We start from the raw sequence: 27,257 nt of genomic DNA, 5'->3' as shown, positions 1-27,257 counted from the left end.
GGGATATCCTGCAGGGAGACTTGAATGAGCTTGTGAATTGGAGTATCAGGAATAGGATGAAATTTAATAGTAAAAAGTGTAAGGTGATGCATTTGGGGATGACTAATAAAAATTTTAGTTACAAGATGGGGACGCATTGGTTAGAAGTAACGGAAGAGGAGAAGGACCTAGGGGTCCTGGTAGACCGCAGGATGACTATGAGTCGACAATGCGACGTGGCGGTGAAAAAAGCCAATGCTGTCTTGGGATGCATTAGGCGAGGTATATCTAGTAGGGATAAGGAGGTCCTGCTTCCGTTGTACAAGGCGCTGGTGAGACCTCATTTGGAGTACTGTGTGCAGTTCTGGTCTCCCATGTTTAAAAAAGATGAACTTAAACTGGAACGGGTGCAGAGAAGGGCCACTAGGATGATCAGAGGAATGGAAAACCTGTCGTATGAAAAGAGACTAGAGGAGCTTGGGTTGTTTAGTCTGACAAAGCGAAGGCTGAGGGGGGATATGATTGCTATCTTTAACTATATTAGAGGGATTAATACGAGGGAGGGAGAAGAATTATTCCAGCTTAGTACTAATGTGGATACGAGAACGAATGGATATAAACTGGCCGTGGGGAGGTTCAGGCTTGAAATTAGACGCAGGTTTCTGACCGTCAGAGGGGTGAAATATTGGAACGGCCTTCCGAGGGAAACGGTGGGGGCGACGGACCTGTCTGGTTTTAAGATTAAGTTAGATAAATTTATGGAGGGAATGGTTTAATGGTAAAACATAGTAGTCAAGGAAAACCAAGAAATGGTAGGTAAATTGTATAATGGCCGACAGGGGTCAGGCTGGAGACTCTTGCCTATATGCTCGGGGTCTTACTGATCGCCATATTTGGGGTCGGGAAGGAATTTTCCTCCAGGGCAGATTGGCTGAGCCTCTGGAGGTTTTTCGCCTTCCTCCGCAGCATGGGGCAGGGATCTCTAGCAGGAGGGTTTCTGCCAATTGAAGTCACCTAAAACAGGATTGGGGACTTCAACAGCAGAGTCCAGGGAAGGGGTAGGGACGGTTTTATGGCCTGCAGCATGCAGGGGGTCAGACCAGATGATCATAATGGTCCCTTCTGACCTTAAAGTCTATGAGTCTATGAGTCTATGAGTATTCTAAACTTTGATTCTTTACTTGTCAAAATACGCAAACTCAAGCTACAGTGTGATAAAACAACCTTCAATCTGACCATTTTCTCTTCTAGGTAACTTGAAAACAGGTTTAGCTTATGTTGACAGACCAGCTTCATTATGCAGACTGCAGTCTAGGCTAAATCTGTTTTCTAAAAATTTCCACATTGGCATTTGAGTTTTTGTTAGCCTGGCTTATGAAGCTTGATAAATTGTGATTACTGTGAATAAACTACTGGATGTAAATTTTTGCAGATGAACACTAGCAAATGTATGCTACTGACTTTAGCCGTAAGTAGAGATGATCCATCAATATAGTTGCTGATCTTGCATCTTAAAAAAACAAACCAAGCTACTACTGATGCATTTGACAGCTTATTGCATGTTTGATTCTCTTTTGCCTATGATTTAAAATGTTTTTTAGGAACGATAAAATAATTCTAGCTTTGAAGAGTATAAAGTTCAACTAGGGCTACATCTAAGCTATACACCACTTCTGGGGTCATGTTGTGTATGTGTATCTACATGCCGTAGTGAAGAGCATAGTGCATCCATGCTGTGTTGTGTAGCTACTTGTTTCAGTGGGGAGAGGGGTCAGGAGCTCCCTTCTGCCAAAGCCTTTCACTTAACTCAAGATGGAATAGCAAGTTTGTTCGGAATAAGCCATCTTAATGCAGTCTGTAACCCATTTTGAAAGTCTCACTTAGACTTCCCTGCTGCCGGAGGCTTTCCCCATGATGGGAAAGGACTCCCAACAGCAAGGAAAGGCACTGCTAACGTTTCCCCTCACACACTTCTGCTGGAGTCTATTTCTAAATGGTGGTGAATGGCTCCAGACAGCAGGGAGCTGCCAGGGTCTTTCTGCACTGTCTCTTCCCTGCCAGAGCCTTTTCCCACTGCTGGAAACTTTCCCAAGGAAAGACTCCAGCAGCAGGACACTACATTGCTAAAAATAGTAGGGTAGACATGGAAGCATGGCTTAGGCTATGGGCAAGTAAAGAGCCATGTAGGGTATGTACATGTACGTACCAACACCATCAAACATGTCTTTACTTGGCTAAGACATGCCTCACCGTCTACACTTCTATTTATGTAGGTGTTAATGGGGGCTCCATGGAAAGGTATACTACGTGCTGCCAAAAGAAGCATAGGGTGTAGAGACACATGAAGTGGGACTTTGTTGGGCTGTGTGCCTAAGTGACTGCCCATAGCATCAATTTAGGAGATGCTATTTAAATAAGTGGCCCCTCCTCAGTTGTTTTTTAGAGCTTAGGGTGGTAAGTCAAATTGTGGCTTCCCTAGACCTCTCTGCAAATAAATGGCTGGTCCTGCAAAGTCTCAGTGATGGACATAAACATCTGTACAGTTGAAGATGCCCGCAGTAGCTGGAGTCACTCTTAATATGGAAAATGTTAAGCATGTAGATGGAATCAGAATTTTGAGTCTAGGAAAGTAAAATTTTATTGTGAACCTAATTGTTCTCCATTTATTACTTATGTTTTTAAGTTCAATCACATGAATAATGTGTCCAGTTCTGGTGCCAACAATTCAAGAAGCATGTTGATAAATTGGAAAGGGTTCAGAGAAGAGCTATGAGAATGATTAAAGGATTAGAAAACTTGTTGATTGAGCTCCTTGAAAACTATCCATTTAGCGTAATAAAGAGAAGGATAAGGAGTGACTTGATTGTCTATAAGTGTCTACACAGGCAACAAATATTTAATAGTGGTCTCTACCTTCTCTGTTACATTGAATATTTAATACAACCCAGTGGCTGGAAGTTGAAGCTAGACAAATTCAAACTGGTGATAAGGTGCAAATTTTTAACAGTGAGAGTAACCATTGGAACAATTTACTGAGGGTTGTGGTGGATTCTCCATCGCTGATGGTTTTTAAAAGAAGATTGAATGTTTTTCTGAAAGATATGATCTAGGAATTATTTTGTGGAAGTTCTATGTCCTGTGTTAGATAGAAGGTCAGATTAAATTATCACAATGGTTCCTTCTTGCCTTGGAATCTTTGAATCTGTGAGAACTCATTTTCAGATGAAAACAGTGCCTTTTTGCATTTTAGGTTGAGGACCAGGGATCTCTTAAAGGGTCAGCCTTTACTTTAGAGGTAGTCAGGTCCCATGCACAGGATGCTGTCTTCCATTTCGCTTGCCTTCTATTTCTGTGATCAAGGCACATAAATACTGTGTAGAACAGTCCCCTCAGCATGTCTTGGTGCATGCAGACAATTGTTAAAGCTTCTAGCCCTCATAGGTTGAATGGCACATTAACCCGAGAAGAAAATGCTTTCTGTAGCAGCCTTTGTCTGGGAGGACTAATGGGTATATTGAAACTAGTGTGCCTTTTTAAAAGGATACTAAAGGTAGCTGAAATTTTGATCTTGTCAGTGGAAAGTGTTTCCATTTAAAAGAAAATTCTGTTCCATTACATGCTTGTCCTTACTCAGTATGTCTTGAATAACTTTAAGTAAGAAAATACTCCACCTGCCCCTTTTCACTTTCCTACAGAAATCTAGACAATATTTTGGGCTCTAAGGTTTTGCTTTGAATTCATCTCAGAAACTGGATCTGTAAAATAACCAACAATCTGTCACCAATGAATCTGGTATATTTTGCCTGTGTCAGTTGCCTTGAACTCCTTGCAACAACAGTTTGGCTTGAGGACAGGAAGTACCTTAGCCATGGTTTGAAATTAAGCTAATTTACTATCTTCCTCTTGGAAATAGTAAATAACTATTTCATTTTACTGTTCATAGGTGCTGGAACTAGAGGTACTGGGGATGCTGCTGAACCCCGGGCTTGAAGTGGTTTAATCATATGCAGGGTTTACAGTTTGGTTCAGTGGCTCTGAGCACCCCCACTATATAAATTGTTCCAGCACCTCTGTTACTGTTTGTCTTTTAGTTTATCAATAGTACACAATCTTCTGTGTTTTCTGCAAACAAGAAAGGAAGATCAGTTGCAAAAATTGAATCTTATTGGAGATACATGGATAGAAAAACATATTCCCTTTACTGATTAAAAACTGCACAACCAGGTGAAGGAATGGATTTTTTTTTGGTCGGCAAAGATAAAGAATATTTCTGCTCACAATTCAGATTCAGCATTATGGGATACTTTTTGAGCCCTGAACAATCTGTTATAGCCAGTCCCTTACAGCAGCATTTCTGAATTTTCCTTTTGTAGGGTAGGTAACTTTTTAACCCTATTTTTTTAGTCAAACAAAATATTAGCGTTCATAACGGAAAACATTGGGTGTGTAACTGTTCTGGTGCTAGTAAAGTTTCGTGACATTTGAAAAGCTCACTATTGCCTAATTTCCTTCTTAGGATCCTCTTTTCAGTGAGATTTTGGTTCTTTGGATATCTACATTGAGTTTAAGAAACTTGAAACAATGTTCTAACTCATAAAAAGAAGTTAAGTTCCTTACAGTAAAAAGTTATTCAAGATGCTTTTGTCTATAAACATCCCAGGATAGGTGTGTACTCCTGGAACCTCTTAGCCAGCATTGTCCATGGAGCTGCCTGTACACCCTCATGCCCCTGGGAATAGCCCCAATAGTCACTGGATTCCTTCACTAACACAGAAATCCAAGTAATGTCTCCATATCAGCAGGGAAAGAGGGCAGGTCATGGCATCCACGTGGACAGAGGCATCTTAAAGAACTGTTACAATATGTTAAGTACTCTTTGAGTATTTATCCACATGGATCCCATTGTGGGTGCTTGGCATCCTTATCTTATCTGAGTGTAGAAGAGCCTTGCCAAACTGGGCATCTGATCTAGAAGCTGTGACAATGGATAGGGGCTACTTGTACGAACTGAATTCCAGGTAGCTGTTCTACAAATATTTGGGAATAGTGATTCCTCTTTAACAAGCAACAGATATTGACTGGGCCGTAGTGGAGTAAATCTTAACTCAAGATGGAATAGCAAGTTTGTTCGGAATAAGCCATCTTAATGCAGTCTGTAACCCATTTTGAAAGTCTCACTTAGACTTACTAACAAAAGCCACAGAAAGTCTAGGTGACTTGTGAAAATGTTTTTCTACAAAGATAAAAGGGCATAGACCTACGTACATCTTGTGTGTGGACTTTCTTCTCTGCAAGAGAATTATGTGGTTTAGGAGAAAACACTCTTAGGTGTATAAACTAGTTGGTATGAAAGTTTTTTAAACCGCTTAGGGCAAGCATTTTGGTGCAGTTTGAGTGTAACTGTCTTTATGAAATGATATATGGCTACCATACCATTAATGCTTGAATTCCTTCCCACCTGCAGGTGAAGGTGATAGCAACTAGGAACACTGCCTTAACCGAAAGGGGAAACAAAACATGTTGCCATTGGTGAAAATGGCTGGCCCATCAAATATGGGAGTACTGTATTCAAGTTCCAAGTGGGAAATGGCTCCTCATTTGGTGGCAACACATCAGTCAGGCCTCTTATAAATCTAGATACTGCAGGTGGAGAAAAAATTGAGTGACCATCCACTGTTGGAGGATAAGCTGAAATAGCAACCAGGTGGACCCTAACAGAGCTAATTGAAAGCTCAACATGTCTTAAAGATGAGTAATTGAAGATGATTGATATAGGAGAGTCTGGGCTTTGTACATTATTCTGAATAGACCACAAAGAAAAAACATTTCCTCTTTGTTTGATCTGTCTTTCTAATAAAGGACTTTCTGCTTTGAATCCAAATCTTTTGTATAGCTGCCAACCATGATCTCTCCACAGAACTCAGGCTGCACAATTCCGTGCTGTAGACTCTGGGTTGGATGAAGTACAGGGCCTTAGCTCTGGGAAATGATGCCTGGTAGATCTAGAAGCAGAAGAGGTAGATTGATTGGTAGATGTCTCAGATTGGAATACCAGAACTGGCATGTTCAGGCTGGGGCCATCATTATCATCCAAGCCTTGTCTTGGTGACGTTTTCTTAGAACTCCAGGGATTAATGGAATGGGAGAAAAGGCATAAAGCAGATTATTGTTCTATTGGATCAGAAATGTATCTGCTCTAGAACTCAGACTCACTCCTCCCCGGAGCTGAACATTGGATGCATCACATTCATGTTGGTAGCAAGCAGGTCTAACGAAGGAAGACCCCACTTTTGGAGTACCTGAGTCATAATCAGAACTGAACTTTGCAACTCCCATTTGTGGTAACTTTTTCTGCTTTGGTGATTTGCCATATTGTTTTGTGTACCCAGAAAGTGAAGAGCTATTGGGTTGATCCAATATAGGATACTGATCTCAGAGATAAATTGCTGTATGACATAACAGTGATTATCTGCTTATGTAGTGCATAGCAATTGTATTGTCTGACAGAATTTGAATGGTGATGCTCTGAATGAGGGGCAAAAATGCCTTGCAAGCTAGACTTAACTGCCCTGAAATACAGTACATTTTTGTGCAATTGAGACTCTGCTTGGTACCATATGCCTTGTGTTTGGGGAGTTCTCCAAACTCATCTTGGGATTGTCTGTCACCAGAGTCTTTTGAAGGGGATTGTACATGAAACAGAACACCTTGGCAGACACTTGGAGGAGCCATCCAATAAGGAGAGATGACAGCACCTTGTGAGGAATTTGTCTCTGTTTGACACATGAAATGTCCTCAGCCAAAAGTGAAGGGACCAGAGATGTAGCCGTGCATATAGTCGCATAATTACAGGGTGCCGTACAATGCAGCAGGCTGAGACAAATCCTTAGTTGAGGGAGACTGAATGTGATCAGTGATGTGATTTATGTTGAAAAATTCTGAAGGAACACTCTTGCTGGCCTGGAATCTAGGATTGCTGTTATGAATTCTATGGATTGAGTAGCAGTGAGGTAGACTTGACCTGGTTGATCCTGAGGGCTACCTTGGAAAACTGTTGAGGAACTGCAAACGCCCTTGTTGATCTGACCTCTGATCAGCCATATGTTCTGATAAGAAGACAAGACCTCTGTTCTTACCAAATGCCTGACTGTAATAGGAGCTCATTTATGGATCAGTGCCCTTGGAGCTGTTGACAGGGTGAATGGAAGGACTCTGAACTGAAGATGAAGTCCGTTGACTGTGAATCCTAGATACTTCCTGTGTGCTGGATGAATTGACCATGGAAGTACGAGTCTTGTAAGTTGAGAGTTGCAAATCAGTTTGTGGGATCTAGGGAAGGGATTATGAAGGAAAGGATGACCATCTGAAACTTGACATGACAGATCTAAAATTGGCCACCATCCACTTTTCTTCTTCAGGATGAGGAAGTAGTGAGAGTGGAAACCATTGCTAAGAAACTGGTGGTGCTTCCTTCACTGCACCTAATCAAAGTATCTTTCTCTGCATTCAGAGAGTGTTGAGAAGGTTTCCTGAAGAGGTCTGGGGATGTGGAGCTGTCAGAGACTGAAATTCTTTCTGTGCAACTTTTAAGACCCATTGGTGGTAGGTAATTGCAACCTATATATCTGTGCCACCCCCTCCCCCAAAACAAAAACAGGAAAGAAGGGGTGTAAAGATCCTCTGTGATTAGACTTGATGAAGAGTGCATAGTCAAAGAGGAATTATTTTTCTGGAAATGAGGTCTCGTCCTAGAAAAATCGCTAACTTTCTGATACAGGTATGAGGAAGACTGAGGCCTATGCCTGAAAAAATGAAAAATTTTTTGTTTTCTCTTCTGAGATGGCATAGATCCAGAAATTGGAATGTCAAACAAGTAATTCTTCAGTGTGTGCAGTATCTCATCAGTTTTAAAATTAAATGTCATAGGATCATAGAATATCAGGGTTGGAAGGGACTTCAGGAAGTCATCTAGTCCAACCCCCTGCTCAAAGCAGGACCAATTCCCAACTAAATCATCCCAGCCAGGGTTTTGTCAAGCCTGACTTTAAAACCCTCTAAGGAAGGAGATTCCACCACCTCACTAGGTAACCCATTCCAGTGCTTCACCACCCTCCTAGTGAAAGTTTTTCCTAATATCCAACCTAAACCTCCCCCACTGCAACTTGATACCATTACTCTTGTTCTGTCATCTGGTACCACTGAGAACAGTCTAGATCCATCCTCTTTGGAACCCCCTTTCAGGTACTTGAAAGCAGCTATCAAATCCCCCCTCATTCTTCTCTTCTGCAAACTAAACAATCCCAGTTCCCTCAGCCTCTCCTCATAAGTCATGTGCTCCAGCCCCCTAATCATTTTTGTTGCCCTCCGCTGGACTCTTTCCAATTTTTTCACATCCTTCTTGTAGTGTGGGGCCCAAAACTGGACATAGTACTCCAGATGAGGCCTCACCAATGTCTAATAAAGGGGAACGATCACGTTCCTCGATCTGCTGGTAATGCCCCTACTTATACAGCCCAAAATGCCATTTGCCTTCTTGGAAACAAGGGCATACTGTTGACTCATATCCAGCTTCTCGTCCACTGTAACCCCTAGGTCCTTTTTTTGCAGAACTGCTTCCTAACCATTCGGTCCCTAGTCTGTAACAGTGAATGGGATTCTTCCGTTCTAAGTGCAGGACTCTGCACTTGTCCTTGCTGAACCTCATCAGGTTTCTTTTGGCCCAATCCTCTAATTTGTCTAGGTCACTCTGTATCCGATCCCTACCCTCCAGCGTATCTACCACTCCTCCCAGTTTAGTGTCATCTGCAAACTTGCTGAGAGTGCAGTCCACGCCATCCTCCAGATCATTAATGAAGATACGGAACAAAACCGACCCTTGGGGCACTCCGCTTGAAACCAGCTGCCAACTAGACATGGAGCCATTGATCACTACCCGTTGAGCCCGACGATCTAGCCAGCTTTCTATCCACCTTATAGTCCATTCGTCCAGCCCATACTACTTTAACTTGCTGGCAAGAATACGGTGGGAGACCATATCAAAAGCTTTGCTAAAGTCAAGGAAACACATCCACTGCTTTCCCCTCATCCACAGAGCCAGTTATCTCCTCATAGAAGGCAATTAGGTTAGTCAGGCATGACTTGCCCTTGGTGAATCCAGGCTGACTATTCCTGATCACTTTCCTGCTTCAGAATTAATTCCTTTAGGACCTGCTCCATGATTTTTCCAGGGACTGAGGTGAGGCTGACTGGCCTGTAGTTCCCCGGATCCTCCTCCTTCCCTTTTTTAAAGATGGGCACTACATTAGCCTTTTTCCAGTCATCCAGGACCTCCCCCGATCGCCATGAGTTTTCAAAGTTAATGGCCAATGGCTCTGCAATCACATCCGCCAACTCCTTTAGCACCCTTGGATGCAGCGCATCCGGCCCTATGGACTTGTGCTCGTCCAGTTTTTCTAAATAGTCCCAAACCACTTCTTTCTCCACAGAGTGCTGATCACCTCCTTCCCATGCTGTTCTGCCCAATGCAGCAGTCTGGGAGCTGACCTTATTTGTGAAGACAGAGGCAAAAAAAGCATTAAGTACATTAGCTTTTTCCATATCCTCTGTCACTAGGTTGCCTCCCTCATTCAGTAAGGGGGCCATACTTTCTTCTTGTTAACATACCTGAAGAAACCCTTCTTGTTACTCTTAACATCTCTTGCTAGCTGCAACTCCAAGTGTGATTTGGCCTTCCTGATTTCACTCCTGCATGCCTGAGCAATATTTTTAAACTCCTCATGGCATGGCACTCAAAAGGCAAATCTTCCCTAGTGGCCTAAACCTCTTTTGGAATACCTGATAACTGCATCCAGAATGGTCTTCTCATAGTGACCACAGTGGTCATTGATCTGGTTGCAGTGTTGGAGGTATTCCACGAGACCTGCAAAATGGTTATTGCCACCAATGGGCCTTCTGAAATAAATTTCTCAGGTAGCTGCAAAACTTTGTCCCATTGCATGTAATTCTGCTTGGCCATAAGTCTTGGTAACTGACTACTTTTCTGCTAGTTTGTAGATTCATATAAACTTTCCTCTCCAGGGGATACATTTTCTTGGGCTCCTTGGCCCAGATCTACAAAGGGTTTAGGTGCCTAAAGTTTTGTTGTAAAAGTTCCCTATGCACTTGTTTCTGCCTTTGGGCATAGCACACTACCTCACTCCAGGTATCCAACATCTAAGCTGTAGCAAGATCCTTAGGCAGGAGAATGCCTGTGTTCTGATTTCTCTCACCTGCAGGACCCAGTATGGTAAGTATGCTCCGATGTAGAATGTCAAATTTAGTTGATTTCTCTTGTAAAATTTCATGGGGATCTCAGAGGTTTTTGATCTTCTTTTAAGAAGGCCCTAGAAGGTCCTGAAACTGTCTATAGTTGATGTACTTATAAGGAGTCATACCCTCATCAGGTGAGGAGGAGGCTCTGAGCAGAGGCCCAGGTTGAGCCTCATATTCTTCCACAAGATCTTCCTTTTCACTAAGATGTTTGTGGTCTGCAGGTTGTAGTTATTTCTGATGGACAGAGTGAGGTTCCCTAGCAGAACTTTTAGGAGGAGGCAATCTTACTATTGGACCTTGAAGTAGAATAAGGAACAAGCAGTAGAGGCTATGAGATTCTGAGATTAATAGGGCTGGATCAGTTTCCCATAAAGGAAGAACATAGAGTGCCACAGTGGAGGGAACCATGGAGTGGGAGATCTCTCTGGAGCATGAGGCTTTTGCTGAGAACTTCTGACAGGAGCACTCTCACGAAATAATCTGTGTTAGGGCAAATGCCTCCTAGGCACTCCTATCATGAGGACCAGAGGATGCTGAAAAGTAAAGCTCCTCTAATGGAAGTGCAGGTATCTGTGGAGTGGAAACCAAAAGTCTCTGATTTTTAAAGCCTGTGAGGGAGCTACCCATACTGATGAGACTGGACAGGGAGGGATTTATGTTTGGTACCTCTAGGTTCCCATACCAACAGAACCCTGAACACGTGATAAGAGATGTGTCCAACAATGAAGACTCTGGTTCATCAGTGATCATAATGTCCACCTATGATGTAAATGCAGTTTTAGTAGATGAAGGCAGAACCAGGACCATCAGTACTGAAAGTACACTCTTGGAAAAAGTCTTGTCAGACTGCAGTGCTGGTAACTGAGGCCAATTGTGCAGATGACGATGTTGTCAAGGAGGTGATGCTGATCACTGATGAAGCAGGAAGTGGTACAAACGGTAAGAGATGTGATCTCGCAGTCTTAGGCTCTCTGTGCCAATGTGATTTCGAAGGTGTTGATTTTGGTACATGAGCACGATGAACCTTTGTTCTCTTCTTGGCTTGGTTCTAAGCTCCCACCAGGAGATCTGTGATCTTTCCTGTCTTAGGCAGCAGGAGCTACTGCCTGACCCAAGGAGGGACGGTGAACGAACTCTGTTTCCCAGCAGCCAGAGGTTTCTTGACTAGCAGATTTTATTTTCTGGAGTGACATCCATGTAGTTGGGGTACTTGAAGTTGGTTTCACAGCAGTCAACAGCTGCTCCTTTGAGTCAGACACACTGCATAGATTTCTCCATCTAAAATAATTTTTCACATGCATCACAACCCATCTGTGTGCATTTTGGGTGGGGAGAGAGGGAAGGGAGAACAACCCATCTGTGGGCTTTGGGGGGAGGAGGGAGGAAGGGAGAGAAGCTACAAATGGCACATTGGAAGAGTCACATCCCTAGACAAACCAACCAAGCATCAGTGTGTGTATTAACAGTTACAGCAGCCTCTGATACAGGGCACATTCTAAAGTCTGAGAACTTGCTCTGCACCATTAGTCATGCCTTGGTACTGAGGAGTAGATCCACTAACATTTGATTTTGAGGTTTTTTAGCCCAATTGGCTTTAATTTATCAAACAACATTAAGCTAATTATAATCCTAAACTATCTAAGAGCTATGGGGAAATGGGACATTGGGGACTCAGGTGGTAAGAAGTAACTGAGTGGCAGTTGGGGATGTCCTTCTCTTTATACTGTTGACAGTACTGATCAGAGTCTCATTATGCTTTATGGCTAGGCCATAAGTGAAGTGGAAAACTTGTATCTTCTAGCTTGTAAAGCTACAGTTAATGTAATGCTGCATTAGTAGTTTTACCAGATAAGGAATGGAATTGTACTAAGGGCTGGAAGGAGATGTATTCACCAAAAATGTGAATTGTTTTATTGTTGTAACTACTTGTTTGACTGGCTAAGGTGTGTTGTGCAACTAAGAAAAGAGAGTATTTAGTTGTAAGCAAATAAGGTACAAAACATACTGAAAATGTGACAGATCTATGTTAAATTGTTTAGCTATGAGTTGTGTTAATGTTAAGTTTTTCCAAGAATGTCTTTCTCTTGTTAAGTTGTTTACATTTTACATTTCCCCTCAGTTAATTTCTGTGCTAGTTGCAGAAACATACCAGAAAGATAGGATAAGATAAAAGATCTTGTTGCTTAACCAACATGCATGCTGTACCAAGTTACAGCTAGTGCAGATAAGCTTTGACTTTTGGAGAGCTAATTTCAAAAGAAGATAAGAAACCGGTAAGAACTGGTGTGTAAATCTTGGATAATGTATTAAAATCTTGTCTGTTGTAAACTGGAGAATATATATAAAGAGTTGAGCTTGCACTTTGGGACAGACTGAAAGATGCAAGTGCTGTGAAACTGTTCTCCCTATAAAGTAATGACCTTTCTACATTGTGCTGATCTATTTTTGATTGAGCCTTGGTTATCGGAGGACTTTTCAATAGAATAATTGAACCCCAATAACACCTTGTTTTGAGATATGTGCACAGCCTCAGTGGACTCTGCTGGCTAAAAGGTTGATGGACAACCTATAGTAGGATCTTTGTGAACAAATGCTCCAAGAACTGTAATTTTCCTCTGACTCTTTATTGCTGTATTCATTTTTACTGTAGACTTGGGTGAAAGTGGACTGTTCCCTCTATGGGTCAGTTAACTTTTTTCATCCCTACTAGCTGTATAAGTTGTCTTTGCAAGACCAAGATGAGATGTTAATATCTTAACAGGGACCGATCCTGCACTTACAGGGTGAAAGCTCACACACCTGAAAAGCTTTCCCATCTGACATTTGTGGTCCTAATGCTCTGGTTATGCTTCCATACTGCATGTTGGTTCTGCTGTGCTGACTAATGCAGCAGATACCTCTGCCCTGATATAACATGACCCGATATAACACAAATTCGGATATAATGCGGTAAAGCAGTGCTCGGGAGGGAGGGCTGTGCACTCCGGCGGATCAAAGCAAGTTCGATATAACGCGGTTTCACCTATAATGCGGTAAGTGGGTTTTTGGTTTTTTTGGCTCCCGAGGACAGCATTATATCGGGGTAGAGGTGTATTATATGTAATACTACTTTGAGGTTTTCTTAATGGTCTGTCACAATCTCTTATAAATAATCCTTCCATGTAACTAAAGTAGTAATAGTATGGTTTAAAGTGTAGAAACACTGAAGTCCCTGCCTCCAAGGATTTTGAAAATTAATCCATTCACTCTTAACCTGTCCCGAAACTGCCTGTATAATATATCTCACAGCAGGTCAGGATTATTAATAAAACTGAGTTATCTGGCCCCTCTGCTAGAGCCTTTTCCAGCAGCAGGGAGCCACAGGAGCCTCCTCCCACCAGAGCCTTTCACTGTATTGTGTAGCTACATGCGTAGTGCCTGTACTGTACATGCCACTTTTAGTATAGATATAGCCTTTCCAGACCCTTTAGAAGGTAGGAAAGGTAGAGCAGTGAGGCTGGAACCAGGTAGGAGCTGATCTTTTGAAAGTAATGTGGTTAAGATGTCAGGAAGTAATAATGCCAACCACCAAGATCTTGCTGCTATTCCTACCCCTGGGAGAGCTGCCCACCACACTTAACTGAGCTACTGGACCATATGGGAGGTGCTGCTGTGTCAGGGAACAGCAGCTGAGTCACTAGAAATTTTCAAGAGCGCTATGATACAAGTTCTACCGCAAGCAGCTGAAAAACTGGGAAGTACCACGTGGCGTAAAGGAAAAACTGGTGCTAGGTGCAAGAGTTCTTGGCCTCTCTAGAAACTGTTGGAAACATCTAGGGAAATGGGGAGCAAGAGCTGGTGAAAAGTCCTAAGAGGAAGAAAGACTTGAGGAGCAGAATTAGGGGGACGGGCTAATCAATACATTAGAATAATAAGCTATTTAGGAAGATTAAACTTCATTGTTTAACTTCCAAATTCTTACAGGCTGTTTTTGTTCAATAAATTAAAAGGAGATGGAGATACTGCACTCTTTCCCATAACTTCTACTCACTATTTATCCAGTATAATCTGACAAAGGATTAGGGAGTTGAACCAGAGAACCAATTTGAACTGGTATTATGAATTGAACCTAAACCATAATTTTGTCCTATCTACTAAACCTGAACTGGGGAAAAAATATTGGGCTACCAGTTAAAATAAAGGTTCTGCATTTTTTAAGCTCAGTATTTTAAAAACTACTTTGATATTTAGTTATCTGTCTTCTGTCTTTTTTGCCGAGTTTGTAATTGGTTTGTTAACTTTTTCATAACCACAACTTTCCATATTTTTTGAACCATTCCTTGGTGGTTGGGCTATTTTTATTACCCAAAACCTTACCAATATTTCTTTTATGTATGTTACCACTAATTTGTGTGTTTGTGCTGTAAATAAGTAGTGGTAAAATAACTATTCTAAATTGTATATGGGGTCAGATGGACTGAAGTGTAGTTAAATAGACTTTTAATTGCCAACTGTAATTGTGATTGAATAACTGCTAAAAAAAACCTTCAAAGTAACTGATGAAGCATAAAGTATGCAATAACTCTATTTAGAAAGTAATTGGAGAAAAACCTAAGGCTCTGATTATTGGCAGAAGAACAACATTCCTTGGAGAATGTGGGGGGAGCAGACTTTCAAGTTGATAGCTCCAGAGAAGTATGGGCCTGCAAGCAAATCAGCCAAAAAGCTTAAGTGATTTATGCACAGTAGGCCAATGGGATCCCTGCTTAACAAGGGTAATGGTGGGAATACAAAATAGCCTTTCAGTTGAAGATTCTCTTCTTTGAGGTATAGCAAAAATGCAGGAACACATGAAATGTGCCCTGAAAGACACACACAATCCCTGACTAAACAAAGCTAGTGCATTAGGGGTATAGGTTTGTTCTTGTACTTCTTACTTGACTCCTTATCTTACCCTACAAGTACAGAGGAGGGGGAGCTTCTAAACAAAACTTCACCTGTAACCTTCTCTAGGATAATGGGGATAGGAGGAATACTCTAATCTTGCTAGGGTGTTTCCAGACTACAAAAGGTTCCAAATGAGATTTATTTTTCTGAAGAGTGCTTGGCAATCCTGACTGTTCCCTTCATCCTGGCAGTTGGCAAACATGAGCTGACTGGGCACAAAGTGGCAGTGAAGATATTGAATCGACAGAAGATTCGCAGCCTTGATGTAGTAGGAAAAATCCGCAGAGAGATTCAGAACCTCAAGCTTTTTAGACATCCACATATAATTAAACTGTAAGTTTTTAATTTTTATTACCTCTGTCATTAGCATTGTTGTCTTGGAACACTCTTAAAATAAAATATCAAATATAACAGTGTAAACTTAAAAGTAGAGAGCAATGTTACATTTTATTGGAGCAGTAACTCTTTTTTCTCTCCTCCCCCCCCATCCCCCCCCCAAAAAAAATCAGCTGTCCAATTTCAGGTATATGGGATTTTTTCCAGTACTTTTGCTGCAATGCATTTTAAGGAAATTGATTTTCTGTGACGAGATTATATCTTTCCTTAAATCTTTGTTGGTTGCAAACTCATCAATAAGCTAGTGTTCATAAATGGAATTGCTAACAGAAATAAACACACAACCCTTCTGTCCTCAACTGCTAGTTAGTATTAAGTGGTTATATTGGACCTTATTTTTCTGTTTGCAAAATGGGCGAGTAATTTGGGGTGGCGTTGAGGGGAAATAGTTTCTATAGGGAGGTTTATTCTATCCTAAAACGTTTTTCTAGCTTTATGCTACTTAGTGCAGTATGGTGTATCCAGATGTAGGTTTGACCTTTAGAAGTTTCTTTGAGCCAGGGAATCAGTAATCTCTGGCATACATGACTTTAGTATATAGAAGGGGAACAACTCTGAAAGGGTATGTCCTCACTACAGAGTTAACTCAAGTGATCAGCCTTCAGGTATGAGCACCTGGGTTGGCCTGCCTCATCTGTGAGGGGCAATCCTGCAGTCAACTGGCATCCACACTGGTACTTTTGCTCATATGAAGCATTCAAACTTGTAGGGTTATATCCCCTGGTACTTAGCACTGCAGTAAGTTGAGCTGCTCTGGTTCTCTCCTAGTGAATAGTGAGACAACTTGTCTATCATTCTGGTCACAGGTGGGAGTGGGGGTTGGAGGAAGGCACTGGAGGACTATCAGCACTTAAGTGGCTTAGCCTGCATCCATCCTGCAATGTGTGTGGGCTCCAGTCGGAGTGTAAGCAGCATTTAGGTTTTAGCTTGTATCCCAGGATGGACCAGTTAGCTCGGGTGTTAAGCACCACTATGCTTGGATGGGAAGCTTTATATTGGAGCCGGGTTAGGGTAACGCCTAAAAAACAGAGTTCCATCTGTAATGAAGACAAACAGGGAAATCCTCCATCCCCAAATCCAAATCTTCCTCAGTTAAAACACTGCAAGCTTAGACAACTGAAACCTCTTTTCTTTACTCGGAGATTGCAGTACACACCTATTTCTAAGAAATTGTTCAACACTATCATGATTTATATAATATATAAAACTTTTTTCCTAACCATTTTTTGCTCAGTCTTAAATGTTTCTACCCATCCAAGTGTTTAGTTGCAATGTCAAGTATGGTTTCAAGCTTATGTTATCAACTAAGAATGATTAAAATTCTCTGTTTAAAAAAAAAAAAAAGTAATTGCTTGCCTTAATTTGAAATATACTCTGTTGTGATCTTAACCCTTCTTAACAATAGGCCACAACTTTCCGCTTCTAAACATGTATTCAGCTGATCAAATCTTAAAATCGCAACACGTTAAAGGTTGAGAATTTCATGGCTAAGGTGCTGCAATATAAAATTTCTTTCTCTACAATCTGGTCGCACTGTCTCTAGAATATTAGTTTAAGATAGTGTTTCCAAAAGTGTGAGGCACATCCCAAAAGACTGAGAGGGTATAAAGTACTAGTGGGCACAGAGGATGAAGGGTCTCACTGTTTTCAGAATATAAAACTCAATTCTGGAAAACATCTAAGACCTTGTCTACATTAGGGAAGTTTTTCTGGCCATACAAAACAACCATACAAATCTTCATAGTATAGATGCAGTTTGTATTGGGATAAATGTGTTTCTGCTAGCACAGCTTTACATCAGTTACCCAGGAGACATAAGCTATACCCACGAAAGCACTTCTATGCTGGTATAAGTGCATCTACACTAGAGCTTATACCAGCAGAGCTGTGTGGGGGGGGAAGAGGAATTCTCGTATGATATACCAGCATAGCTATAAATTCAGAGTGTAGACCAGGCCCAGATCTCTAGCTGTAACAGTTGTAAAGTTAACCCTGAAAACATAACCCTAGTGCAATTGGTGCAGTGATGTCTGGCTAAGGCCAGGTTAACACTTAGGTTGATATGGATACTTGTAAGGGGTGTGAAATAGCTAATAGCTGTACCTACATTATGAGATTATGTTGGCGTAGTTATGCCAGCATAGCTTGCTGCTATAGCCCTTGTAGTGTGGACATGGCCTGAGTTTTCAGATCACCTGAACCAGTAGCTCTGAGGTGTAAACTGTCCTATTTATTTTAGTGGCTGCGTGGACCTGGGATGACCAGTGATACTTCCCATCTTCTTTGAGCAGTGAAATAATTAACAATGTTGACATTTACGTAGTACCATATTACGCAGATCTAAACAATATATTTGTAATGATTGACCACTCCTGTTGGGTATGCCTGATACCATGTGTTGGGATTGAAACTGGGTGTAATTTGTTCCCTTTTCTTTAAGGGAGGCTCAGCTTTCAAAAGTGTTTAAGCTAGTGTTTCCTAAAATGTTACTTGTTAGAAATAACTTCAGAAGTCCTAATAATGCAGTATATTAAAGAGAATTTCTTTGTAATGTAAGATGCTAACAAGTCATTTAATGATAAAGAATGAGTCACTAAAATGAAATATCTCAAATTAAACTATGTAAAACTAAATCAAACAAGAATTAACTGCCTTAATAGTCTCATAAGGTAGAATAAGAGCCTCAGAATTCAGGATACATTAGAAATATGAGTATTAAAATATATTCTGTTCAGTATTTTGATTGTTTATAAGTTAGCAAGTATTAATCACCCAGATGGTCTGAGAGCTCATTCTTGTCAGTGAAGCTCAAGAATAACTTGTCCAGGTATGCTGAAACTTTTTTGTTTTCCCTTACCCTGGGAAATCTTTCTATAAGAAAACACTGCAGTCCTTCCGTTGTGTCTACAAGAAGTTAATTTGTACCATGAGTATACAAGGCATGCCTAAACTGAATCACCACATGAGTTTGCTGCTTCTCTGTCTTCATCCACCATCTCCTACTGTTACCCCTACTTGTCACATCTCATCTAAATATAGACTGTATAATAATCGAGAGAGATGTAGTCTTTCTGTTTGTTCTGGAAACAATAGCTGGCTTTTGTGTGCTGTAGAACTCCTACATCAAATGTTGTATAGGAAACAGAGAACAAGTCCAAGCATGTTGAATAGTAGGTTAGACAAACTGTTAAATTAACCACATCTACATTTCTGTAGTAAGCTTCCTAACTTTCTCTGCAACTGTTCTATCTCCTTTAAATGCCTTCTAAACTCCTTAAACCCCTTCCTGCTTGTATTTTATAAATATATTAAATGTTTGACTCATTGTACAATAAGAATAATATTGTGTTATCAGTGATGCCCTTTGTCTCTAACAAGTACTTGTCTCTTCCTTAGCTTTTTCTTTAGTTATGGAAAGGCGGTTATAATATTTTTAATAGGCCTGAGAAACTTCTGTTCCTAATCTGCTGGCTAAAACTGGGCCTCCTACTCAGAAGTGTACATTCTCTTTAATATGCTTCCACCTGTTGCTGAAGTGGTCCCATTCCCTGAAGAGAGATACTGAAACAGGGATGTCTGAATAACTTAATTTCATATAGGAAATATTTAGTTCTAGGGTATAGCTCATATCCAATTAATTTAACAAAGCCCAATGCTGTTTTAATTGTAAGTAACTAGTTGTATCTTGTGGGTGTGCAGTGGAATTAATAGATATGTTACCTTTATCAGGTACCAAGTCATCAGTACACCATCTGACATTTTCATGGTGATGGAATATGTTTCTGGAGGGGAACTGTTCGATTATATCTGTAAAAATGGAAGGGTAAGAGGAACTTCAGCTCTACAAAACAGTAGATTACATTTTATCGCTTTTGCAAAAATGTTTCTCACTAGGTGAAGGCCTGTTCTTATCTAGTCTTGCAATTAGCAGTAGCGGGTCTCAAAGTATTCTATCCTTTTTCTAACTCTGTAAACTTTGCTCTGAAACTAACACTAATAAGTGGCGTATGCTAGTTTAAACTTACAGAATTTCATTCATAAATGTAGTTTTATCTTATTTGAAACTGCACTTGCCTCTTTAATTGAATAGTGATACTAAGTTTAATCAGTCAAAATTACTGCATCTGTGCAAAGCAGATTATAAATTTAGAAAGTTAAAAATGACTTTACATAAAGGTTTTGATCAAGTTGAATTCACAACTTTTGGTATTTGTTTCAACCTGATATATCAAATGCTTTTTCTCCATAAAGCAAAAATAGTGAATGTGAGAGTTCTAAAGATGTTAGTTCCTAATCAGGACATCTTTGACAGTCATGCTTCTGAAATTGACTGGAATAAGCAAGTTTTGACTGTGTAATTGACTCAGTGGATAACGTTCCTTAAAAGTGTTCTGTTTAAGGCCTTGTGGGCTAGAAAAATTCATTCTGGGTTCTACTACTGGCTCTGCCACTGAATCATTGTGTGGCATTGGCTAGTCAGTTCATCTTTCCATCTGTTACTTTATCTGTAAAGTGTCCAGACTTTAAAATACTTAAGTGTAACCTGTTGCATTCTTTATTTCATCCAAAGACACTTGCATGGAAATGTAATACTTATGTCTTGCAGATTCAAGAAAAATGTTGGACAGATAAGAGTATTTTAAATGGCTTCTTTTCCTTTCTTAGCTTGATGAGAAGGAGAGTAGACGTTTATTCCAGCAAATCCTTTCTGGTGTGGATTATTGTCACAGGCATATGGTTGTACATAGAGACTTGAAACCTGAAAATGTACTACTTGATGCACACATGAATGCCAAGATAGCTGATTTTGGTGAGCTTTTATTTTATTCTAAACTTGATAAGTTTCATCAGATGCTATTTATTAATGCAGAAAATATTCAATTATTGGAATTCTGATACTTGGATACCATGGTGACGGGCACAGTACAAGAACCTAAGAAGTGTCCCAAAAAGAAATATGAGAACATTGCTTAGTGCAGAGTTCTCTTCTCCTTATAGGCCATCTTTGAGCCAGACATTTTCTGTGACTGGATAGAAATTGATAGTCTGGCCTGGTCTGGTAGAACAAAAGTGTCACTAAGAAAGTATTAAATTATATTTAGCATTTAATGCATGCTACTCCATTTATTCCAAGATTGACTTTTGGCAAGTTCCTTATCTTCTATGTCTTTCTCCACTTGTAAAATCAGGACAACTATCCACCTTTTATTTTAATAACTCTGTCTTCTGATCCACAAGGACAGTTCAGCAAACTTGATAAGAACCACATCATTCTAGTGAAAGGCATTAATGATGGCATAGAACTTAGTACTATTATTCAGTACTACTTTCCATATCGAACTATAAATTTAACTTAAAATTAAAAAAGTAAAAAGCTCTACCCTGATGTTGACAGAGTATAAAACTGAAACTTAAGATGATGAAAGGTAAAAGAGGAATTAACTTCTTACTAATTCTTGCACTTGCTATATATTGTCTGCTTAGCCAAGAGAAGGAAGGTTATAGTTCTTTACTTTGTACAGACTTGCTATAAAAGAGCACAAAATACAACTACAGAAAGAAAATGGCAGCTAGTTTTCAGGACTGCCAGCATTAGGAAACCTTCTTGCCATATAAACATAGAAAGGTATCCATATTGCTACATAATCCTGATATTTCTCTTGTAGACATAGTGGATTATACCCGCCCTTGTAAAGCGCTTTGAGATCTCTGATGAAAGGTGCTATATAAATGCTAAGTATTCAATTATTTCAAAGGTATGGTGTTCAAATACATTGGGGGTTGGGAGTCCTGTTAATTATTTCTGTCAAAGGGGATTACTACGTTTATATGCAGAATGCTTTTAGATGAACGATTACTTGTTCTGTTACAGCAAAACAAAATGCAGTATTAACTGTTAAAATGGCTTTATTACCATGCATAAATTTTAGCAAAGCTGTTGAACTTATTTAACTAAACAAGAGTATTTATAAAGAAACCTGTTCAGTTTAATAAGTATGAAAACTAGTTGAGGCACTCTTCCCTATCACTTCAGATTCAAAAAAGGGAGTATTGCATTAATGCAGTAAACCATAGCCAGAACACTCAATCGTATCCAAGCTGTAGTCTGCAACTTCCCAGTGGATGTTAAGAGAGATTGCCTGTCTCCTGTTGTAGGTATAATCACTGTACTGTTCTGTAAAGAGCTGCTATTAAATCTTGTGTTCTGTCGAAGCTATTTCTTGGACTGTTCTGTGGTAGTCTTCCACTTCAAGCATTTGGAAGCAATCACAGTTAAGAATGCTTTCTCTTGTTGAAGTCCCACCTTACTGCAGTCCTGTGTTTCCCTTAGAACAACTCAGTCCTCCATTATGTCTCTGGACATTTCCAAAACAGACTTTTCTTGCTGTGTCTTGGAATGAATGTATTCTCTCAGGCATGCCTAGATCATGTGCATACATGTCTTTAGTTTTGCTCTTCAACATTAGTTCAGTAAAACTAATTTCTGATATACTGTATGCAGCATCTTACACTGCATTGTTCTGTTTCTGTACACATTTCAGTAATTCTAAACTGCTGTACTTTATAATTTAGAAAAAGTAAACTGTAACTTATTACTCCTATTAGCATTAATGGTTGGATTAAGATGCACATGCAGTGTGTAATCAGTTTGCTGAATATTTTAGGAGCTGCTTTTGTACACTTTCAGGTCTTTCAAATATGATGTCAGATGGAGAGTTTTTAAGAACAAGCTGTGGTTCTCCTAACTATGCTGCACCAGAAGTAATTTCAGGAAGGTAGTATTTCTTATATTCGTTAAATGTGTGCATGTAGTTGAAAAATACCTTGTTGTTTAATATTAAAGATAAGACCGTATTCTAGTACACAAACTCAAAGTTGAAAAATGTTGACTTTCCCTCCCTTGCTAGTTTTTGAAGTTTACCTTTACATTGATTAGTGGCCTAGTCAGCTTTATTGGCCCCTTCAGTGTCACTGTACTGTATCAAGTAGTCCAAACTGCAGTGTGTTTATGCTGTACCCAAGTCAGTTTGGCAAAAATGCAGTTTTGTCAACTAGAAAATTCATGTACGGTGAATATCATAAACTGGTTCTATCACTTTCCAGAATTTCCAAAATGGTCTATTTAGTACAGTGTTTTGCCAAACAGTGGGTCCCAACCCACCAGGGGATCACAGGAAGGTCCCAGATGGGTCGCCATGTCCAATGTTGGATTAATCCATCACTGGGCCCTGACCTAGGCAAATGTTGTGGTGCAGAGGAGAGGACTGGGGGCGATGAACAGCGAGCTCTCCCCACACTCACCCTGCAGCAGCAGCAGCTCCTGTGCTGGAAGGCTGGGCCCATCTTTTTGCTCCGGTGCAGGGTCGCAGCACCATTCAGGTTTGGCCTGGCTTCCCCTTTGACATGGGGGGGGGGGGAAGCTGGCCAAATATGTGTGGTTCTACAACTCCATGCACCATGTTGCAATGCCTGGAGGTAGGTGCAGTCTCATGTGATAGGAGCCGCCACTGCAGGATGAATGTGGAGCATGATCACTCCCCAACTTCACCAGGCCTCCTCTCCGCATTGGGCTGGGATTAAGGTTGCACTGCCAGGGCAGAGGGGATATACGTATCCTGGTGAGTCATAAAAAGAAGAAACCCAAATGCGGTCAGTGGGTTGCCTTATTAAAAAGTTTGGGAACCACTGGCCTAATGAATCATAGCACACACTTTGGAAGAAGTACTTTATTTTCTGAAAAACAGATAAGTTCCAGGCAGTAAAGTTGGGTATTAGTGCAAACTTTTACTGTGGCTTGTTAGGCCCAAATGTCACTTACCCTATTTTAGCTCAATCCTGTAACTATTGAATCCTCCAACACAGTTAGTCAACAGTAGAGTGCAGTCAAATGTGTGACTTGCAGCTTGTGTAGGTATACCCATGCTAGCTTTAATCTAGCTATCTTGTAAAAATAGCAATGAAGATGCAGCAGTGGCATGGGCTTCAGCTTGGACTGTTCAAGCTTGCATAGTCCCCAGAGTACATATTTGCATTGCTAGCAAGCACAGCTGTGTCTTCATTGCTGTTTTTACAAGATAGCTAGATTAAAGCTAGCACAAGTATACAGTATCTACACAAGCCGCAAATTGTACCTCTGATTGCAGGATAAACATACCCTTAGTTTTCAGAGTAGCAGCCGTGTTAGTCTGTATCCGCAAAAAGAACAGGAGTACTTGTGGCACCTTAGAGAAGTGGACTGTAGTCCACGAAAGCTTATGCTCTAATAAATTTGTTAGTCTCTAAGGTGCCACAAGTACTCCTGTTCTTTTTGCGCATACCCTTAGTGTCATCTGTTCTGGGCAACCCACTAGCTACCACTCCACTGCAGTAATTACTATTGCTGAGTGTAATCCAGACATGTGATTTATTAGTAAATGGGACAAGGAAACATGGGAACTTAATTTCCCAGCGCCTCTCCCCCCCCCCCCCCCCCCCCCCGGATGATATTTGTGGTTTGGATATAATTTGCCAAATATATATTTCCGTTGATCTTCCTTGTCCCTGTAGTATGGTCTTCCCCTCAATTTAACACTATGGTAAATTACATAGATGGGTGATTAACACAAAGACCGAGCAGAATTCTTCTATACATTCATGTCCTACTTGTCTGGTGGAGTTCAGTTTCACAATCATGTGCATACTGTGCCTCCCCTGAACAGTGCTGGTAGGCCTCAATTTGTCTGTGTCCCTCTAACTACTACAACATATAACATCTTTTGCAAAAACATCTTTTGCGAAAAGATATATATTGTACTATGCTACTATAACTTATTAACAGATAACTTTTTCCAGATTATATGCAGGTCCAGAAGTAGATATTTGGAGCAGTGGGGTTATTCTCTATGCTCTGTTATGTGGAACCCTTCCATTTGATGATGATCACGTGCCAACGCTTTTTAAGAAGATATGTGATGGTATCTTTTATACCCCTCAATATCTGAATCCATCTGTGATTAGCCTTCTGAAACACATGCTGCAGGTGGATCCTATGAAGAGAGCTACAATCAGAGACATTAGGTAAAACACTAATTGATGTCTAATCACAGATGCCACAGTGATGGTCCCAGTACAAATCAACAGAACTAAGAAATTATTCATAAAAATGCTTCTGCCATACAACCTAGTGTTACAAATACATATAAGTATTTTGACTTTTGGAAATCTGACAACTCTGGTTCCAAATGGCAAAATCTGCTTATGACTAGAATTCTATCACTAGTACACTTTAAAAGGTGTTGGAGTTCAAGAAATTGGTGTGTCTGTATTGATCTTTGAGGGGAAAAAAGATCCTGCTAAAAATTGGGATCAGGGCAGAAAGACATAAAGATGTACCAATCCTAAAGAAAGATAGGTGTTAATGTGAGTGTGTAATATACTTTTCTTGCACCTTCCATCAGAAGATGTCAGTGCTTTATGAATGCTAGGCCTTATAATAATTGGGTAGGTGGGTGACATACTAATCCTATAGATTCTTTTAACGAGCAAGATACAGAGAAGCTAAGTGATGTGATGAAGGTGTCTGGGGAAGACTGTGGCAGGGTAGGGTAGGGTTAGATCTGATGCCTAAGCAAGTGCTTTAACCAGAAGACCATGCTTCCACTCCTTGTACAGGACAAATTGCAAAATAAATCTATTTGTTTCCTTGATTAAATGCCCTGTTATATTTTCATATTTTTAGATGAAGATTTTCATAAACTTGACTACAAATTGTCACTGTAAAATTCTTGTTTCATGACATATCACTGGACAGTTATGTAACTAGTTCAATACACTGAAGTGACAAATCTGTTCTTTATTGTATTTCCCGATGGATCAGAGAACTTTGAAAAATAAGGTTTCTACTGTATTTTAACTTTTACTGTGTTTTGAAATGTAAACGGTTAATCTTTGTTCTTGGATGCTGGTTAATACCAGACAGTACCAAAGGATTGCAACCTGACACTTTTCTTACCCTTTCCTTGGTAGCTCAATGTGCTAACTTTAGAGGCAGTGAGGGAAGGTGACTCTTGAATACAGATTAGAATGAACAATGACTAACAAAATGTCAAAATTCCAGTTTCGTTATATATACAAATCCCTGTCCTAATACCTATCAAGGAGGTTATTCTATATAACAAGACTAGGGACCTTTTCTTATGCACAAGTATTATGTGGCTGTTGGGATTGGAGCAGACTGAATTTTTTCGACTAATAGTAAATTTGCCAAAAAATGCATTTTTGAAGGCACCAGAACTATTCGTAAATTTGGGTCAAATTCAACAAATGCTTTTGGCAGAAAAACATTTTTTGAAAATCAGTGGTTTTTTAACCATTTCAAAGCAAAACATTTTGACTATTTCAGAATTTAGCTGGACTTTTTTTAAAACTGAAAAAACAAAAAACCCAAAATTTTTTGTTTCAGGTCAAATAAACCTTTTTGAGGGGTTAAGCCTATGGATCGAAAAATCAATTATTGGTTCAGGTATAGTTGGGAGGAGAAGGGGACACCTAATGTATGATAACCAGCAACCAGTAGACATTGTTAGAATCAGGCTGAAAATTCCAAAAATAAGGAGTTTGGTTCAAGTAGAATAATATAGAGTTGAAATATTAAGGCCATGTCTATGCTAGGTGAAAAAGGTGGCCTATACAATGTAAAATCCTAGTGTAGACAAAGCAAATTGTAGTTCAGTGTTCCTAGTGTATGAACCTCTGCCTCCTACGTCAAGTAAAACGTACTGGTGTGTACTAACACTTTTAAAAACACACCTCTTTTTCTGGTCTTGACCTGACCTAAAACAAAATAGAGCTTTCAGGTTTACTAGTAATGGTACATAATGAGTTATCCTGACATCAACAATTTTTCCTTTTTAGGAACACTAAAATGCTTTACTAAAACTAATAATTAATGAAAGTTTGTTTTTAATTATTTGGTTTTCCTTAAAAGTTTACATAAAATCTGTGTGGCTGAATTCAATACTACTTATTTGTATATCCAGGGAACATGAGTGGTTCAAGCAGGACCTTCCCAAGTATCTCTTTCCTGAAGACCCATCATATAGCTCAAACATGATTGATGATGAAGCCTTAAGAGAAGTATGTGAGAAGTTTGAATGCACAGAAGAGGAGGTGCTAAGCTGTTTATATAACCGAAATCATCAAGACCCCTTAGCAGTTGCCTATCACCTCATTATAGATAACAGAAGAATAATGAATGAGGCCAAAGACTTCTATTTGGCAACAAGCCCACCAGATTCTTTTCTTGATGATCACAATTTGTCTCGCCCTCATCCTGAAAGAGTGCCATTTTTAGTAGCTGAAGCACCGCGGCCACGCCACACACTTGATGAGCTCAACCCGCAAAAGTCAAAACACCAAGGTGTAAGAAGAGCTAAGTGGCATTTAGGAATTCGGAGTCAGAGTCGACCAAATGACATCATGGCAGAAGTTTGTAGAGCAATCAAACAATTGGATTACGAATGGAAGGTGAGGGCACAAAAGGCTTTCTGACATATGGTTATGTTTTGCTTAAAACACTAAATTGATACCTTACTTTAGGGAGTTTGTTTTTGTATACATTTGTCACTCACTCTTTAAAAATTATAATAGAAATTAACTATTTCATC

The 27,257-nt window shown here is 40.1% G+C and overlaps 1 protein-coding gene across 2 annotated transcripts in view; it reads left to right on the top strand.

Moving 5' to 3' along the window:
* PRKAA1 (protein kinase AMP-activated catalytic subunit alpha 1) overlaps nt 1–27,257 on the top strand; it is a 37,525-nt gene that overhangs the window by 4,651 nt on the left and 5,617 nt on the right. Inside the window, exons 2-7 of one of the 2 annotated variants that reach the window (XM_034773467.1) lie at nt 15,408–15,549; nt 19,342–19,435; nt 20,278–20,422; nt 22,301–22,388; nt 24,445–24,669; nt 26,631–27,117. In XM_034773467.1, the coding sequence (XP_034629358.1) occupies nt 15,408–15,549; nt 19,342–19,435; nt 20,278–20,422; nt 22,301–22,388; nt 24,445–24,669; nt 26,631–27,117 (1,181 nt within the window). Of the gene's footprint in view, nt 1–15,407; nt 15,550–19,341; nt 19,436–20,277; nt 20,423–22,300; nt 22,389–24,444; nt 24,670–26,630; nt 27,118–27,257 lie in introns of those variants that run through there. The other variant, XM_034773468.1, reaches the window with a different exon arrangement.

Source organism: Trachemys scripta, chromosome 6 (genome assembly GCF_013100865.1).
Source record: "Trachemys scripta elegans isolate TJP31775 chromosome 6, CAS_Tse_1.0, whole genome shotgun sequence".
Taxonomy (NCBI): Eukaryota; Metazoa; Chordata; order Testudines; family Emydidae; genus Trachemys; species Trachemys scripta.
Note: the sequence above shows the minus strand (reverse complement) of the source record. Positions and strands in the feature narration are given on the sequence as shown.